The following is a 20,513-nucleotide window of genomic DNA, read 5'->3' as shown; positions in this document are numbered from 1 at the left end:
CCTTAGGTTCATCCATATTTTAGCAGTTAGGACAGACAAACCCAACGCCTCTATGATAGAAAGAAACCCTCTTAGCTTGTAGAGAAGAAAGAAGCCCTCTTCACTGTCTTGGCAATCGAAGGCTGATCAGAGCTGATACAGCAGATCAATGCCACTGAAATCTGTAACATACTAGACTTCTACAACAGTCTAATTTCATGGCAGTAAAAGTCATGAATATACCAAAGGAAGAAATTGCAAGGACATTCTCACTTTGGAAAATTGGGCATTAAAAGCCCTAAATTGTTAATAAGATTTTTCTGTCATTAAGGGGCAACCTGAGAACTGCTCCTATCAAGGTGAAATACCCAGTAAACAAGATTGGCAATGTTGAGACTAATCCACCAGCAGAAGAGGCTTCTGTTTGCTTCTCTGAATACGTGCCAGTTCCCTGCCTCTGTGGAAAGGGGGTAATTATAATAATGACAATTGAACAGGATGGGATTCCTGTGAAGGCTGGGATAAGTGTAGTAAATAATATATTAGCACTAACTGCAACTGTATTACTGAAAAATATTTTATTTACTTTTTGTCATGTTGGGGTCATGCGACTAATGTGGCTTACTGGTGTGGTTTGGACACTTACAAATGTTGCAGCTGTTTTGTGACACATGCTCACATGAGACACACTCGATTTTATTTCCTGCTGGTTTAACTTTGTTAGAATTTTCTTGGTAGATAGACAAGTGAGTCTTAGTCATGCTAAATTGGACTTTGACAAATGTTATCAAATGTATATAATTTCTGGAGTTATTAGATTGATCTCAGCCCTTGGATAAAGAGCACATTAAAAGAGAGATTTATAATAAGATAAGTTTATTTGTGACTGAGTCCTCTGGATACAGTACCAGCATTCTTCTGCTAGTGGGGTGGAAAGTCTTTGAGTATTCCTTAAATGAATAACTTAACATTTGCCAAACATTTTCTTTCTGGGCCTTCCCCCATGTGAAGGAATCTGTCAGATCTTATTCTGTGTTTGAGGAAGTGCCTGAAGAATCTCAGTCAAGTCTGTCTGCAGCTCACATTGTGTGAAGTTCTAGCTTTCTTCTTTGTAACAGTAACAAATCTGGAAGGTTATTTTTTCCTAAATTCTATAAAGTTAGCAGTAAATTTGAATTCTATAAATGAATTATGTAAAGACTGGGTGATGGTGAGTTTTCTGTGGCTACAAAACATTAATTCTCTCAATTTTATCCTTTAAATGCCTGAGAAACTAACAAAAAATTTCCTAGGCTGAAATATATTCTTTACTTGCTTCCCATGATTGATCAGCTTTCAGGAAAAATTAAAAAATCACTTTACGTATGCAGTGAGTTGCAGAGTCTTCAGGAGGAAAAGTGTAACAGATTCACTTAATGTAAATAAAAGGTATCTGCAGGTAGAAACTTCAAAGTTGCGTTTTTGTGACTCCTCTCAAGAAAAATCCCTTTACATACTAAGAAGATGGAGTGTAGCAACTGGAAAGCAATGTCAAGAAAGCACCAGCTGTCTTGAAAAACAGTAATTCTTCTAATATCAAAGTTAAGCAATAAAGCATCGCAAAAGTCTATTAATGTTGATTGTTTAAATGTGTTTGTCGTAACTCTGAACATTCTGCAAATAAGTTCAGGTTTACCTTCTTAAATATAAATGTACATTTGTAATGCAAATGCATGTATAGTTCACTCATAATCAAATATACATAAAGTTTCCATATGTATCCTGATTTTTTTGGTATTTCCTGATAGGTGCTTAATTTTTCATCTCTGATATATTAATATTTTATATATATATATATTTGTTTTTATATCTCCCTTTATGGTAATACTAAAACTATAGTTGAAATCATCAATAAATGAGCTTCCTTGTTATGCTACTCCTATCATTTCTCAATAATTAGACTAATGTTAGAACTGTATGTTTAATACAAGGCATATTCTAGATTTATGGAATTGCTTCTTTTTCCTCTTGCGTTCTCCTTGGCACCTGTATGCAAGAAGTAAGCGTAAGCCAATGCTAATATTTTTGTACTTTCCCACACGAAATAAGCACTGATATTGCACAAATGTTCAGGAATATGGAACACCTTACCCCTTTAATATTTTCTTTTCAATCCAGCTGGGTGAAACACTTAATTTAAATTATTATTTACTGTATTTTTAAGAACCATAATAGTGATTCAGACTAAAGCACATCTCAGAATGGTGTTTCTTCTGTGGGAATGGAAACAGGATTGTAATGCAAGCTAGCATGTTTTTGTTAGGCATCTAATCCTCTGAATATTTTCCCAGTAAGGTACAATAAATTTTTTATTTGTTAATATCAAATTTTCCTTATAAAAATAGCAAATACAGACAGGTTTGTGTTAAACTGCTGATTGTTCAATTATGAATTTGGGATGGGATTAGTTGCTTGAACCCTTCTACCTCTACAGTACAGTATAATGCAAGTCGTGATCTTGCCATTAATCACCCAAGTGACTGACAGTAATGCATTCAGCAAAAACACTGGTTACATGTTTCTCGTAGTCACCATCCTCATCCAAAACAAACGGTGTATGTGCAGCTCTGTACTGTTTAGAAGTGTTCGACTTAATCCTTTTTGTCTTATAAAATGTCCATAATGTTTTGTAAGCTATCAAAAGACAGGGAAGCTTGAGAAGCCTGTCTTCCATTTAAAAGATAATGATTATGACTTCTGTGATAATCAAGTTTTGTGCCCAGATTAGTTCTCTGGTCTCATGCTGATCTCCAGGGCGGCACCATTTCCCACATGGATGGGACTTTATCTGCATGATAGAAAGTTTCATTCTTCCCAAGGACAGGGGTTTTTACCCCCACCTACAAAAACTATGCTGGCCACAGGCTATGGAAAGTCAGGAAGAGTTCAGCTAAGGTGGTGAAAATTTCATTGAAAATCTATATTTGAGTAAATTAGAATGGAACTATTTCAAATGTAAATTTCGAAGCAGTGCAGACAAACTGTAGCTTCTTAAAATCAAGTGTCTTTTTGAAACATGAACGTATGTCACATCATTTCTCTTACACTAATATGTATATGTGCCTATATTTCAGCTATATATATAATTTCTGATGAAATTTTATAAATCTTGAAGCATGAATTACTGAATTCACTGTACTTGTGTGTTACTATTAGCACCAGTAATAAATGGCCAGCTCCTCCTAAGAAGGCTGGTTTTATAGAATCTACATCCTCTGAGTAATGAGCTCTTCTTTACCTTGACGCTTTTCATGTCTTAAATGCTTTTAATCACGTATTGCTTATATTACATTGATTACCTGAAAGAATGTTGAAGCTTTAATGATCCCTGTTTTGTCAGTGTAAGAACTTAGCAGTACCCATCATATGATGTTATTCAGTATGACGGTTACTCAGCTTATACTTCAGGGAAGATACCAAAGCTAATATCTAGTTTGTAGTATAAGTAATCTTTCATGATTACCAGTTAGGATGATTTGGGACTGCCATCACCCCAGTGGCTCCACTATATTCAGCTTTTCTAAAGGTTTTCTATTTCCATTTGTTAGCCTTTTTTTTTTTTTTTTACTAGTCTTCAATTGCAGTTGCTAGAACAATAAATGTGAATATTTTTTGCTTCTCAGTCTTACATCTATACTACAAATAATCAAGTTTAAAATATAGCAGCTCACATACACAGCAGAGAAATTGTCCTCTGATATTCTTTATCTGAAAGGAAATGCAGGAGAAGATTGTCATGACTGCAGATTTATTGGACGTTTATGTGATATCTGTATGGTTATGCTAGTGTATAGTGCTAGGCTTTTCTTGCAATAACTTTAAAGCCAGGGAAGTGATTGCTGAATTGACAGCATGAAAGTAGTAATAATAAAAGAGGGGAAAAGAAGACAACGTGCATTTACAGTTGAGATGTTTAAAACTTGCTTGTACACCTCCGGGTCATAAAGATATAGAGGGAATGCGACTGACCTGACAACTTCAGAATTTTTGATCAATTACTACTTAGCCTTCAGTGGAACACTTCCAGACCCTCACGACTTAATCCTCATTTGCGACATTTATGCTTAGCTTCATTTCTGTGATTCTCAAAGTGACTGAGGTATTATTATTTCTATATAAACAGTGATAAATATGCCTATAGCACTTCATGAACAAATAAAAACAAATTTCTCCTCTCTTGTCTACCCTATATGGTTAAAGCATACAAATAGACACTAATACCCGGAGTCATTAATGAAAACATTTGAAGACTTCTCTGTTAGCTTAGCTACAACTGTATTTTTCAGTAAGCAGAAATGCAAGATAGTAAGTGTTGCAGGAGGACATCCTAAACGGGAAAAGTGAAAGATGTTGGCCTGTGTCTTTTATTGGGAATTCTTTCTGTCATCTTCCTGCTATTATCAGTCCTTGGTCATTTCCGCTGGATTAATAAATATGTGCAGAAATACAGAAAAGCCACAAGCACTTCTGCTCTGAACTCCTATGATTTGTGACTTTGCTCAGAGTCTATCTGACTAACCATTTGGCTAAAATGGCAGCACTATCACAGCCATTTCAGCTGCTATCACCGTCAATCCCAATGAAACTGAATGGCTGTAATTATGAGATATTTTTAGGAAACATACTTTATATAGACAGGGCCTCTGAGGGCAATAAATTCTAGGACATAGGGAAGGATGTGCAAGAACAATACTTTCCACTTTAAATTACATGTTTCAATGTCTAATTAGAAAGTTTCAGTGGTTTCAGTGCTGACATCTGCTTTGTGTCATAGCAGGGAAATAGTACAGATTTTCATTCACTTTTTTTTACAGATTTATTCTGTATTTTAATAGTATTTACACTTCACAGACTAAAGCAAGAAAAATTTTACATCACCTTGCGTGCCTCATATATTGCGGACCAGTAGCGCATTTAGAGTAGAGTTATAAACTATGGTTGCAAACTAGGTTGCAAACAAATTTTGCCGAAGGCATGAACCATAAATTAAAGTAATAATCATCTCTGTAAGAGACAAGTTTTCTCCACTGCTCTTTTAAAATAAAAAAGAAAGTAGGTCAGAGAAATTTAGGATATTTTAGAGTATGTACAGTATTGTATTGTTTGCCAGCACCTAATTTACAATTACAGAGCTGCATGAATATTGAAATGATTCAGCTTCCCATTATAAATGTATGTGGCAGTTTGGTTGTTGATCAGTTTATGAAGTTAATGCAAATGAAACTGTCTTCCTGTCAGCATTTGAAATATATAATGCAGTCATGTTGTATATTCAGGGACAGGCCATTGACAGTCAATTAACAAGTTTGATTGGTATGTCAACTCATTCTTTTGAATTGTTAATAGTATGTTAATAGCATTCATTTCTTTGTGCAGTCCCATTTGCAGCTTCACAGTTACAGCTATTTTTTATGATTCTGAGTAACCTAAAATAGTACCTTAATAATAGATTATTAAACACCTGTCTGGTGTAGCTTAGGGAGGTTTTTCTAGACTGGGAGTTTGCAGTGGATCCCTTTGATATTCAAATCAACAAATGATAGCCTTTTTATTCAAAACGTAAGTTCTTTTGATGGTTAGCTTGTTAAGAAATATTCAGCTCCAGTCTGACCTGATCTGGTTTCCCATGGAAAAGATCTGATGCTGTTTGAAGGTTCATAAATGGAATGCCAATGACAATTTGTTGTTGACGTTTTGCTGCCTCAGCCTTCAGATGCTGCTGGTTGATGTGCCGCTTTAGCTTCACCAAATAATGCTTGCAGGTAAATGATCTTCTGATTGATCAGATAGTTTCAAAGCAAAGAGTTCTCTTCTGTGGTCTGCAGTCATGGTTTTTAGGCTTGGAGGGGTACTTTAAAAGATGCATCAAAGTTGACAGATGAATCTCGAGGCAAGGAATGACGGGAGACAGCAGAATTATGGGAATATTTTTTAGAGAATAACATATTAGTGAGAGTTTTGAAGACCTTCAAAGGTCTATCAAGCCAGCTCCCTGTAGCAGATTTATTCCTCCTTTAAAAAAAAATTAAAATTGGGTACACTAGTTAACTCTCAATTTCCTGTGTTGGGAAGGTGTTGAGCTGATTTATTGTTCTCTGATGGTGTTTTAAAGGGCTTATTTTGTTTGCATTTCACCTTTAGCTTGTTCTGCATACGGAGCCTAGTCCTGCAAGGTGCCATTTCTGCTTCTACTAAATTTAGCACAAAATCCAAGCATTGTATCGCTTTACAAGGTCAGGGTGAACAACGAATAACATTCCTTTACATAAGAGTCCGTGACACCATGAGTTAGCATTACAAACAACAAATAAAAAATTCAGTTGAAATTACTCTGTTTCTCCACCTTTCTTCATATTACATGCATTATTCTTTCATAGCCTTCTTCATTCCCCATTAGTGCCCTTCCTGATTCTAACACAGCTATTATTCGGAAGGATCAGACTAGCTATTAGAAGTTCAAAACATACATCACAGAAATAGTTCATTTCTCTTTGGTTTGAGCATTTAATTATTCACTATCAGCATGTGATATTTTTTCTGCAAAAACACGTAATTGTTTTTTTTGTTGAAGAGCTATAAAATTTAACTCCTTCAGGCCTGAATGGCAGAAACCCTAAGGTTCGGAGTTAAATGCTGTGCAGTTACACTGCAAAGCTCAAATTCTGGAATCACGCATTGAAAGATGCCATGTGTTCACTGGACTTCACTGGACTTCATAACAAATCATTCTTGCTGGTTGAATTTAGGCCAAACTTTTTTAACAACAAAACCCAATCTTTTCACAAAACCCTAAAGCGTTACTTAAAATTGATAGATGAACAGTCAAGTCATGCAACTTCCATTTTATATGTCATGTAAATAGAATGCAAAATTTATATGAGACAGTTTTCATGACTGGAAATCATGGCATTTTTTTGTACTTTTCAAATACTGTGCACTGTTTAGCTGATAATTAGAAGCTCTTTCTGTTGCGTTGAACGAGCAAAATATTAGACACTTGTATTGTCATACAAGGTCATATTTTCGGTGAAGCACCTATAATTATCCAAAGCTCAAAAAGCAAAATTAGACATATAAACTGTTCTTAGGAGACTTTGATACAGCCTCTGTGTTTGAAGAGGTACTCTATTGATTATTTATAAAATTCAAATAAAAAGTTCAAAGATTTTCTCATAGTAATGCCATTGGTATTGTTTCTAATTCATCATTTCTGTGCTTGAGTAAGTTTTAAGCATTATACTTCAAAGAGAAGATCATGGTCACATCTCAGGTTCACATTAGGCTTCTGTAAGTATTTTGATTTTATTTTAAAGTCTACCTTCCCCACATGATTTCCATTTTATCATCTCACTTCTTTTGAAGTAGCCTAAATATTTCACAAAAATTGTGTTCGTACAGGATCATCGGTCTAAATGTTCTGCAATGTAAGGCTTATTCTATGTTAAGTATCTTTCCTATTGCTAAATGCTTATTATTTCAAAAAAGCTAGAAGGTAACAATGACCATTTCATAGCAGTTTGGAATACTTAGAATTTCAGTGGGTTGTTTCTTTTTGAATAATGTTGGATTATCAAGGTAGAAATCATAATCAGGACTGTATCAGTTTTGATTTAATGTTCATTGTAAAGCTTTTTCAGGTCCTTACTAATACTTTTTCTCATAGAGAGGAATCTTTCCATCCTATATTAACTTCTAGCATACTGATTAGAACACTCATCAAGAAACAGAACAGAGTCTTGGTCAAAGAACATAAGTTTATTTAAACAAATTAGAACAGTTCCAGTAGAAGACACTGAGAGATGTGCTTCCTGGACTGCCTGTTGCCGCAACAGTGCTGCCATTACCGGGAAAAAGAAAATACCAAAGAAGGGATTTGAACGTGGATGTCTGCAATATCACAGCTGATTAACCTGATTACTGTATTATTCCTTACTGCATTCTGCCCCTCCCTTCCTCTTATTTACCCCCTTTTAGTTTCAATGCTTTGCTTTGTACTAATTTTTATATCAGAGGGCTTGACTCTGCAATTAGTTTTTGCTAGCTACAATAACTACTGTCATTAAATAATGCAAACAAAAAGTGCTAAGCACATGGTGAGTTTGCAAGCACTGTTTCTTGACCTCACTTTTTGATGTCAGATGGATAAAAATATGATTGCAGCTTGGTTGGCAGAACAAAAGATACGTATTTTATTAGTAATGTCAGTTACTAATGTACTGTCAATATACTGCAATTTCCAGTTCCCAAGTTACATCCTTTTAGAAAGGATGTATGTAGAAAGTTCTGTGAAAATAGGTATTATAAGAGAACAATAAGGTGAATGTACAAAAAAAAAAATAATTCGAAAATGTATAATACAGGATTCTTACTGCATACCCAAATTAATACCTTTTACAGCACAGAATATAATAAAGTTACAGTCCAATTATAATACAGAATTTAAATATAATAACTAAATATAACATGTTACAGAAACTTAATTTTTAAATGCTACAAGTTGCCACGTAGTCAATAGGTAACTTCTTGTCACGAAGTGCTGCTAATCCAAGAGAAAATCTTCCCTCTGAAAGGTACATAGTAAAATCTGTTCGATTGCATATTTAGAGATGTAGTGGTATTTTTTATAGGGATGTTTTCCACATTGCAATTCTGATAAAAGGTCAGTGTTTAAGGTAAAATATGAAACCACACTATGTGGCTAGAATGAGAACTATCAGTTTTAGCTTAGTAATAGTTACTACAGTTAACTGTTTTCAGTTAACTAATTCTTGATTTTACGGAACTGCTTCTTTACTGTCTCCCAGTTATCGCAAACCAGTATCTTAAAGTAGCCAGTGATATTCATGAAAAGCATATATTGAGGAAGAATATTAAGCCAAGTAAGGGCTGGGAACGAAATCTTTTCTGTAAGAATAGAATGTCACGGTGTTAATGTGTTTCATACACTGTGAATTACTGTTGTGTGATGAACAGCTTTCACCTTTCAATGCAGAGTATTTTCTCTGCCTAGCTGTCCCTCTTCTGTTTATAATCACACTAACCTATTTGACAGTTGGCATGAGTAAGGATTGTAAAAACAGGTAGTAATGGGAAAAAAACAACTCACTCTTCATAGGCTTTTATGACGGCAGTCTTGATTCTCCTTGGATGTTGTATTCGAGAACAGTGGTAGAGCTTTAAGCAATAACACCCTACTTGTTAGTAGAAACTTCAATCTAGAAATTTCTACTGTGCCTTCTTGGACTGCTTTATCACTATAGTGATAGTTTAACTGATGTTTTAGTTTACTGTAAGTAGACATTCTCAGTAGAAACTTCGGTTAACGTGGAAAAGGTATTACAAGATCCCTTTCTAAGTAGATTGTATGTTTAATGATAAAAGTAGAGACAGAGCCTGTAATATAAACACATATAGGTATATTATGATATCACATCACTTTACCTTTTTTATTTATCTTCCTTTAAATATTGTGTGTGTGGATACAATTACCACACAATTACTCTTTCTCATTATATATGCTCTCCAGTCCCCTAGAACTGTAAGCATAGATACAGAAAAATGTAGAAATCAAGGATGGAGAAATGTCATGGGAGCATGCTAGCTATATCTTTTTCTTTTTTCTAGGACAGAACTGACAAAGAAAGAATGCTGATATATTATAAAGCTATCCTTATCAGAATAAATTTAGGATAATAGTCATAAATAGCAAAACCACAAATGAACTGTATGGGAACCCCGAATGAATGCTTATGTAACCTCGTGTAAGGTTTAGACATTTTCCATTTAACAGAGGGGGGGAAAAAGTATTTTTTAAATTTTTATATCTTACCCTGACAGATTAAAATGCTTTTCATACTTTGAATGCGGCTACATGAGCCTGTAAATTGAAAATCAATGTTAATGATGAAATGTAAAAACTTCCGGAAAAAAGTACTTCATGGACTCTGAATAATCATCTGAAACTTTGGTATCACCTGATCTTTTACACAATTCATTTTGAAATATAGAAATCATACCTTTCCTAAAGGGTATGGTACCAGTTTCTGACGTTTTAGAAAATTTGATTTTTTCATTAGCCAAGGGTAGTTGTTACTTATCCTGCAACAAGTATTTGGTAGGTCTGATGAATTAGACTAGTTCCATGAGAATAGAGACTGTGTCTTCTTTTATCCTATACTGAACTAGCTTCTAGTAAAGAGCAGTTATGATGTAATATAAACTGTTCAGCACTTCTGCAGGCAAGTTTTCTCCCTTGTTATGAATATCTGTATTTCAAAATATTTTTGCCATATGTTCTGGCATGAGTTTTCATTTCTCCTAAGTTAAGTCTCATTTTCTTATTTCAAGCCTTTTTTCCAAACCTATCTGTGTCCATTTTTATTATTTCTGCTGGTGCACATTCTAATTTAGTATCCTCTATGGGTTTCATTACCATGCTGTTAATCCCTTCTTCCATTGACTTAATGAAGATGTTAAACAAAATCAGGCCTAATACCAATCCCTACGGCCCCCCACTTCAGTACATTGGCATTTTTATTACTCTCTCCTTACAGACTATCGGCTAGTTAACAGCAGTTACAATTATGAGAGTTAAAAATAATTTTCAAATAGGTTGTATCAGATATTTTACAAATCCAGATGACCCCCATTATCCTCCTTTATCTATGCACATATAATTAATAAATAAAAAAACCCACCATCAGATGTGGTGGACAGAATACGCATTTTCTAAAAACGCATTATCCATTGCTCAATAGTCCATGTCCACATTGAGTCATTTGCATCGCTTTACACTTTTAGGTACTAATGTTTTCCACCCTGTTTTTCTGGACCCTGAATATGCCTTTACTTTTCTTGGTAAATATTGATTTGATTAAGTCTCTCATTCCTGATCCCAACCCCAATTGTTATGGGATACACTAATCTTAGTTCTTTTTTTTCATTTTTTTTGTTTGGTATCTTTATTCAAAGTGATACGAATAAGAAATGAGTAAATGATAATGAGTTTGGAGGTTTTACTCCATCTTTTAGATAAGGTGTATTCATAAAGCTGAGTGTTCTGCAATTCTTCACAGTTGGCAGATTTTGCTAATGTGGTTGTGTGAGAACTAATGATTTTTTTCAAAAGCTAGAGAGGAAATGGTAGGCTTTGTAAAAGGTGACAGATTAATAGTCACAAAGACTAGGATTCCACTGTCAAGGAAGGAGTGCATCAAAGATTAATACTCTTGTTAGCTTGCTCATTTTCAAGTAGGGAGGTGGCTCTGTTTCTATTTAGGAAAAAAACATCCTTGAGGATGTGGAGAACAGTTTATCCTCTATGGCAATTAAATCTTTGAACTGTCTACTGTAATTTTCCATAAAGAAACAATATGTGCCCTGTGTGCCAGTACAGGACATTGTCCGAAAGATGCATAGTAAGTAAAGGATATTTAACCTCTGTTTTCTTCATTTCCTTTCTGTGTATTGGAGATTCCCAATGGACCAAAACAAGAGTCCTGGAGAAGACTTCAGACTAGCTGTCGTGACCATGTGCATATATTAGATGGCAAGGCTTTTTCACCCACTTTATTGGAACCTTTCCTAGACGTTTGCAACTACAGTTGCTGACTTTATAAGTTAGGTTTATTTTTGTTTTGTGTCTCAAACTCCCTTGGAATGTGAATGACAGCTTTTGGGGTGGGATTTTTGTGAAAATTTCAGTTTCTGAGTCTTTGTCTTCTGTAAATCAGAAGCGTGTGGTTTTTATTTCCGTCAGTTGTAGAGCAGAATAAAATTGATTTGGCATTGATCAAGATTTAAATTTAACCAACACATTGCCAAAAATATGTACGCAAATATTACAATTTTCTGTGATAGGATAGAACGGTTTTTAAAAAATGGTTTTCAAGCTGAAACTTTGATCTTGCCTTCTCTTAAGCTTTCTGACCTGATTGTCCCTCTCAAGTCTGTGCATATAGCATTTTGTTAAATTTCAAGGTAGTACAGACCTTCAGGAATGTATTATATGAGATTGCCTGCTGTAAATCCAGGACAGTCTAAAGGCTCAATTTGAATTGTTTGATTTTTAGAGGATTGCAGAAGTGTTTACAGTTGGGCAGCACAGAGTATGAATAGGAGGTATCTGGGTGTAGTTTTTTGAGGTTGTTTTATTATTCGTACCAGTTAATGTTGTGGCTTCTTCAGATGCATTGTCAAGTTAGTTAGCAACCTTTTAAAAGGACTGCCAGTTTTTGTGCTGCTCAGTGTATGCACACTGCATGACATGATGCTTCTCTTTGGAATAATTTCCAATTAGGAAATGCACAAAAGTTTTAGGTGTGTTGGTAGCATTATGACACTGTGCTCAGTGTCAAATATCACTTTGTGGGACGGTGTATCTTAATTTTGCTAAACTGCAGGTAAAAAAAAAAACATACAGTCTAGTTTAGCATCTGTGAAATTGCAGTATTTTATTTCAGTTCTTGATAAAAATTATCCTGTGAATTTGCAACCAAAAATATATATAAGTTCAAAGAGAAAAATTTAAATCACACTTGGATAAATAAACTTTAATAGTGAAGAACAATGCAAAAAGATGTGTTTTGTACCTTGTAGTTTAGGTGATCGAATACATTTGGAAACATATGAAGCTCCATCCCAAAATGAGGATTAGCAAACTGGAATCACAGCAGTTGAAAACTGAGTTATAAATCTCGGAAAATTGTGGAAATGTTATGATTATTTCAATAAGGTAGCAAAAATATGCTATAGATTAATTATACTTTTTTGACCCAACTAGGAAAAAATATTATTTTATTTAAAGGGTAGTTCTGGAGTTTTGAGTATGATATGCAAGCATTTTGCTAAGTTATATGTCGATTCTTATAAGTGTCATTTTTTTTAGTCAAAGATAATCATAACTTTTTTTTTATTTTTCATTTAGGAATATATCCTTCATCTTTTAGCTACTGATAACTGTACACATGTTCTCAAAAGAAAGCCTGTATCAAGATAAACTGTGTGTGGTCAACTCATTTGTGGATTTTTTAGACTACCAATTTGTAACAGTTCAAGAAAAACTTGTGAATTATATTGAAGGTTGTGGTATATTAGAACCACATTAGTTAGATACAATTTGTGTTCATAGTGTGAACGGAAAGCTTTTCGATTACTGTTGTCTAAACGGTACCTTTAAAACTTTATTCACACTAGGTAGTTGAATAAAAGATTTCACATTGCAAAAAGCAATTTTACCATCATTAGCTAAAATAAGAGGGCCCTAGGAAAAAAGGATTATCATATATTAAATAAAAAGTTCACCACCTTACAGCTTTAATCCCGTTAGAAAAGATGATTTCTATCTAACTTAATCAGCCAGAGGTCTTTATTGCCTGGAGTATTAATTGATTTAGGTCTTCATTAAGGTCAGAGGTACACATGGCTGACCAGAGGCAGCCTATTAGCGCGTTGTCAGTTATGCTTATTTACATTGACTGAACATAATGGTGGGTTATTTCACTGTTAGGTCGGGGGGTCACTGAATCTATTGTGTACCCTGACCTGTTAAAGGGCAGCAGTCACTCAGACACCAAACTGCATTCATAACAAAGATTTGGCTGATTGCTTATTGACTCCATCCTTGCCAAGAAACACACCTTTGTCCATATGGTGCAACTATTAACATTGGCCTAAATACTTGTGGGTGAATGGTTGAAAAGTCTCCGTATGAAGTTACCTGCAATTTTTGTATTATGCCAGTTAATCACTAGCAAGTTTTAATAATACCAGCAGGAAAAGTTTCATAAAATTTCCATAGTTGCTGTTGGCCTTTAATTAAAAAACCCAACTCAGTGCTTATCTATAGGTATCCTATTTCTTCTTTTTCTTTCGAAGTAGTAATAATTATAGCATTCTCTTGCTAATCAGCATCTTAAGTTAGTGCTCATGTCCAATTAAGTCTGTTTTTCTCATTGTTTCTTTCCCTGAATTGTATTTTGTGGGAGATAAGTTGTGTCCTTTTGTTAACTTATAATACTGCTAAAAACTTTTTCATGGGATAGAACAGTTCAAAGTGGCACCAAGCGTTCTTCTGACTTTTCCTTTCCATGGTACTATAGATGCTTTCCTTCTGCTTTTCTCAAAAGTGAAAGCAGTTTAAAACAAAAGGTGAAATAAAGTAATAATTTGCTACTATACTGTCTTCCCTCTATATCAGCTGTGATCTAGCTCTGTATTATACGTAATTCCTGCAGCACAGCTACACTATGAAAAGTAGTAATTCTCAAATAAGAGCTTAGTGTTCCTATCTGTTAAGAGCATGGTTGCATAGTCTGAGGTTCAGATTGTCCACTGACTTCCCTTGATTATTTACGGTTGTGCTAACTGAGCAAAATAGCTGCTAAAATATTATGTCAGCTTATTAAGAATCACCTTTCATTTAACTTGCAGTGATACAAATGAAAATAAAAAGACAAGAAATGTGAAGCAACATGAGGCCCCATTTATAAATTGCTCGCTGCTGTGGAGCTATATTGGAAATAAATTGGTAAAAGTGAGCACCTCAGCAGTACAAGTTTTTTATTTTTGGTTTGTCAAATCTTTAATGAAATTTTAGCACTGGAAAAGCGTGTATGGGCTGCAGTGAAAATTAAATCATCAATGTAAGCTCAGACATCTAGTGTATAAATACACATCCATTATATTTTAGTTTTGTTTCTATGCTGAGTTTACTGGATATGTGAGTCCCCTAGACTTGATACGCTGTGAATCTATAGCCTGAAAGATCTTCTGTTATCCTTGTCGGTGCTCCAAAAAGATAAACTGTTGCAAGGTTCTAGCAGGGTTTTGCAGAACACTTTCACAACACAAGGACTGACACCATACATTGTGACATCTCCCGTTGTAAGATTTCAGTACTGTGAACAAGATACTATGATGTCTTCTCTATTCTAAACGCTTTTTACTCTGCTAACAATTTTCTGTATAGTGCTGCAAACATTCTAGAGACAACCTCTTAAAATCTGCTGAAACAGTGTTTGTACTGGTTTGCTGCTTTGCCCCTGCTGATTGTTTGTTTATGCTTGCTTTTCATGACCAAGTCACAGGGAAAGAGGAGAGGAACATCCCTCCTCCTTCCCTTATCCTAAATTATGTCCCCCTGAAATACAGTCGCTGCAAACCTGTGGCCGTGTTTTGACCCTTTTCCCCTCTTTCGCCCTTGCATCCACCCTTCCATAGCATGGTGGCACGTTAGGAACACTGTTTTTCTATTAATTACATCTTAAGATAAAAACAAGTATGTTAGGAACAGAGGGATTTTTTATGTGTTTTTTTAAAGAACTCTGCAAAATTCCCACTGAATCTGAGCCAAAAGTGGTGCCAATTTTGCTCAAATCCTTCAGAGATTTTTTTTGACCTTGCTTATGACCAGTGGGGCTAATTGTATCAGAACTATACAGGATACTTTAAGAAAGTGCTATCTTGGTCCGTATTTCAAAACACTGACAGATATTTTGTCGTTAATTAGTATTCATATTATGTCTCAAACAATCTGTTCAAGAATAGGGGAAGTGAACTGGTTGAACAGCTCTTCTGTCTACCTAATAATTAACATGGGTGGTGCATGGAAAACCAGCAGCCCAACAGGCAAAAAAAAAAAAGGAAGAAATATTGCCAGCATGATTTTTTGCTGTAGAAGTATAAACTACCTGTATTGGAGTTTTTGACTAATGCAGGGATTTCACTTTGCAGAGGTGAAAATGAATGGCTCGCTTAAAAACAAACGTGTGCCCCCTCTGAATCATATCTTCCTGAATTTGTTTCTCATCTTGTCAGTATGCCACTTGGTAGCTGGCTGGACTCCCTTGTTCAATGGCACATATTTTAAAATAGCACTGTAAAAAAAAAAAAAAAAAAACGGGCCATTTGTTCCTATAAACCAAAATATTACTTGCATATTATTTTTTTCCGAATTCAGGATTATATATAGCATTATCAAAACAATATTTCAGATATTTTAAACAATTTAAATGGTTGATGGGTGTCAGTTGATATGTTTCCTCTCTGCCTCCTCCCCCTCTTCATCTGCTAATCATAGAACTTGTATGCCAAATTGTATAAGATACTCTTCCAATAGTTACATGTGTGAGTCTTTTGTGAGACACAGACAGTTATGAGGACAGATTTGGAGTTGCATATGGGTCTGTCACATGGTTTGATTGCCATGTCTTCTAGGACACAGATTTCTTTTTTAATTATTCTTAATTCTGAGGGATTTTTACAGTTTATACAGTGAGTTCTGCAAAATTCTTCCTAAAGATTCCTTGCACAGTCCATTTTCCCTCTCTTTACTCCTAGCAAAATGCATCGTGTGCTGACTTCAAAGCTGCTTACGCCCACCTTACTTCCCACTTCTATACTTAGTTTTCTTTTGATATTGAATAAAATTTACTGCTTCACTGATCAGGAAATGTACAGACTTTCTAGAGAAGTGCAGCATAAGAGGATGAAAAGTTTTGATATTTACATTAAGATTTTATAATAAATCTTTGAGATGTCTGAATAGTAAGAATAAATGTTTCCTTTGCTGGCTGCTGTTAAAAAAAGTAGGTCTTCAGAGTGTTGCCAGGAAGACTTTGGAAAATCAGCCCAAAGTAACTGCATTGCAGCTCAACTTAAAACATACATTGATAGCATCTGGCCACTCATTTAATTCCATTTTCAAAAGGTGAACCCATCTCTGATCAACAAGCACTCTTCTACAACAACAAGCACACTGGAATAGGCTGCCCAGGGAGGTGGTGGAGTCACCATCCCTGGATGTGTTTAAGGCTCGTTTAGATGTGGTGTTAAGGGATACGGTGTAAGGGAGAACTTTGTAGAGTGGAGTTGATGGTTGGACTCGATGATCCCAAGGGTCTTTTCCAACCTAAATGATTCTATGAGTCTACATTTGATTTTCACATATTCTACATTTAATTTCCTTTTATCTTCTGGTGGATTATCGTTACTTTTTTCATACTCAGTCTTTTAGGTGTTCTGCAAATAGTATTTTTGTAGTATTTTTAAGCTTACTAAAGACATTACAGATATATACTTATTCTTTCTTATATATTCTTATGTAGAACTTACTTAAGACTTAGGAGTTTAAAAAATAGCATTGAACCAAAGATAATTTGCATCATTACTCAAAAAAAGAAAGCAAGAACATATTTAACCATGTTGGGGCACCAGTGTGATCCAGCAGCTGTAACAGCCAGTAAGATCAGATATTATTGCTTTGAGCTGACGCATGCATCCATGTATTAACTGTTACGTTAAAGCTTATTGTAGTGTGTTTCTATATTGTAGTTAAATCCCTATCAAAAATTGTCTTCAGACTGGCATGTTTGCTCCATTTGTGACAAATGATGACAAAGAACATTACTGTTGAAAGAACCTACCCGGAAAAGAGAGCAGTGCTTCCCTTGCCTTCTGGATACTCCCAGAACCTTATTTACTTATTTTTGTTTTCTTCTAGGTTGGAGATGTTCTCTACTGTGCCGGACAGATTGCTCTAGTACCTTGTACGATGCAGCTTGTTAGTGGTGGCGTACGGACTGAGGCCGTAGTTTCCCTCCGTCATGTTGAGCGAGTTCTTCAAGCTATGAGCCAGAAGGCTGCACTCCACCACGTCATCACAGCCAGCTGCTATGTAACTGACAGCAAGCACATTCCCATTGCTCGCTCTATATGGCAGAAGAAATTAAGAGAATGTAAAAAGGTAACTGTGACATCCATTTTCTTCTTGTCTTTTTTTCCCCCTCTAAGTCTTGTGGCAGTATCACAATTTTCTCAGTACATTTCAGAGGGGCTCAAGTAAAGCTGATATGATAAGGTTTGATTGAGCTGTTATGTTCTGGCTCATAAGTGGTTGTGCACAATTGAGAAAGAAAATTGCTTAATAGAAAGTTATATTCATCACTAACTTTGTCTTAATTCCCCAAAGCAATATGTTAAAGAACTCTTTAAAGAGCAGTCAGTTCCTCCAACAAAAATGTGAATAATACCTTATTTGCATTACCTCTACCCACATATTTTTACATAATAAGAACTGGACATTTTACTTCAGCTTTTTCTGAGTTGTTCTGTTGCGGTTTTTTCCCCACTCTTTCTTACAAGCAATATTGTCATGACAACTGAGTTGAGCAGTTTACTGCTCATTGTTGCTTATTATTCAGCTGAACTTTTAAGACCAGATCAGGGCGTGCCTGTCTATTGGTTGACCCTAGATTATCTCTAAAAGCATAATAATTTGCACAGTGATTTATAACAGTAGCATAATAATTTCCATTATGCATATACCATTTTTCTTAAATACCCATGGAACACCATGCAAGCATTAAAAAGGTAATGACCACAAGCCTTGTAAATAAAACATAACTTCTCCACAAATACGTAAAAAAGAGTAGTAACTGCATAATTGGTGTATAATTTAATATAACTTAATTATTATGGTTTCTCAGGGAAATACATGGCTCAGAAGCATAGCATATGTAAATGTTTCCATAGAAGAAGGAAAACTACACCTGAAACTGTCTTTCTGTTTGCCTTCACTTTCAGTCTCTGTGCTAGACACTTATCTTTCTGAGTAAAGATGTAGGCTTTACTTTGTGTTTACACATTCCACCTCGTTTTATTAATATAGGACGCTCTTAAATAGCGTTTACTACTCCTCCAAGACCAAGCGTATTGAATCTGAGTTCAATTCAGTATTTTGTTATGTGACCGGTTAGTACCATGTACCATGACTGCGAAGCCTACGTGCTTTCTTATGTGTAATATATATGATCTGAAGGCAGATTAGTGGTGTTTGCCAGTTATTTGAAGCTTTGCCTTTTTCCAAATAGAATCTTTTAGGCCTTCTGTAGTTATTATACATACCGGCCACTCTTTATTGACTCTTTTATTTCTTCCACTTACTGAGATGACTAGGCAGTACTTTCTTAGCTACATAAAAAACACTGATGAGGTTGCTTGCTTTTGGGCTATTACTAGTATCTGGTCCATGTCACTTTTTAATTGTTCGGGCCATAGCTTAAAAATGGATTGCTACCTATGCATCCTTCAATGAAGAGTTAGCTGCCTAAGAGTTTTCAGGAATGTTTAAGAAAAAGCATCCTAGAGGAGCATCAAGCAATCCTAGAGGATGTTCATCAATCTTATGCCGTACTTATCAGATCATATTCATTAATGGAAGTATCAGAAAGAGAAAAAAAAATATTAGCAGATGAAGTAATGTGAGCCACAACACAATCTAAAAAGGCTTTGGAAAAAATTAAAATATCAGTGAGAATGAGATGTTATTAGCAGCCAGATGTTCCCATTTTCCTATCATTTTGTCAATAGGAGGTTCAGACAGAGAAATTGAATTTGTCCTCAGGCTATGCATACTTTTTTGGTTAGTAATGGTTTGTGTACACAGCAAAGCAGAGAAAAAGATGTACCAAACAATTCTGTTACAAGGAATCAGAGGGAAGAATTGTCCTGCTTTGAAAATACAATTGTCTTGTTAATGGAAGTAGAGATTTTGTATTGGAGAAAGAGCACTAGCTGGCATGGTACTAGGAGAATTTACTCTCAGAATAAGGAAAACAGTAAGGTTTGAAATTTGGAAGAACTTTTGAAAATGACTGATAAATTGTACGACAGTTGTACGTCTCCCTCGCTTATTCCATAGAATCAGTGAAAACAGGAAATGTAGGTTTTACATCTTTTAAACTTTTCTTTGTAGCAGCCTGTTGGGTGCTGTAAGATACTGCCGTTCTGTGTGGAAGCCGGAACACAGTTGCTTTACTCTGAATACATCTGTATGTTAGAGTCTAAGTAGCGTATCCCTTACTTCTGTGGGTTTGTTTATTTTTTGGTATCCCAATACTACTACAGACAGTTCTGTCAGATACCATGATGTGAAATAATGGTCTGTTTTCTTCAAGTCAACCAAGTCAGCCAAACCAAAAGTATTTTATTATTCTTGAACTGTATTTCAAGCAGTGGCCAAAGGCCTGAATCAATAGCAACCTACAGATTACTTAATAAGAACAAATGATGTCTTAGTTGAAATTGTTCTGCTTGTGTCATTCATGGAAAGAGGAGCCTGTTTGTGCAAACAAAACAATGCAGCCCAGAACTCGTTTCTTGTAAACTAGACATCATAAAGCATAGAACTAATCATGTTTTAAAGATGGGTTTTAAATTCTACATTTCAGTTTTTTGAATGTTCTGTATTTAATAGCAGAATGACGGTATATTAGGATTGAGGTATTTGTATTTAACACAGTGACTAAATCACATGCATCAGAACTGCCAAAGGCTTTTTTTAGAGCATTCTGTCATATAGTGATGTCCGGTAAATATCCTCTACATAAATAATACTGTTCAGCAACTTCAGTTCAATCATTCTACATATTTGATGTCAGTAGCCTGTAAAGCACAAAAGGGATTGTGTAAATTGTTTAGGACACGAGTAAATCGGA

General features: G+C 35.2%; 1 protein-coding gene across 4 annotated transcripts in view; it reads left to right on the top strand.

The window, feature by feature from the left end:
- The window catches only part of DPH6 (diphthamine biosynthesis 6), a 211,846-nt gene that overhangs the window by 129,817 nt on the left and 61,516 nt on the right, over window positions 1-20,513 (top strand). For all 4 annotated transcript variants that reach the window (XM_054198802.1, XM_054198801.1, XM_054198799.1 and 1 more), the window contains one exon: window positions 17,519-17,761. In XM_054198802.1, the coding sequence (XP_054054777.1) occupies window positions 17,519-17,761 (243 nt within the window). The remainder of the gene's footprint in view (window positions 1-17,518; window positions 17,762-20,513) is intronic.

Source organism: Rissa tridactyla, chromosome 4 (genome assembly GCF_028500815.1).
Source record: "Rissa tridactyla isolate bRisTri1 chromosome 4, bRisTri1.patW.cur.20221130, whole genome shotgun sequence".
Classification (NCBI taxonomy): domain Eukaryota; kingdom Metazoa; phylum Chordata; class Aves; order Charadriiformes; family Laridae; genus Rissa; species Rissa tridactyla.
Note: the sequence above shows the minus strand (reverse complement) of the source record. Positions and strands in the feature narration are given on the sequence as shown.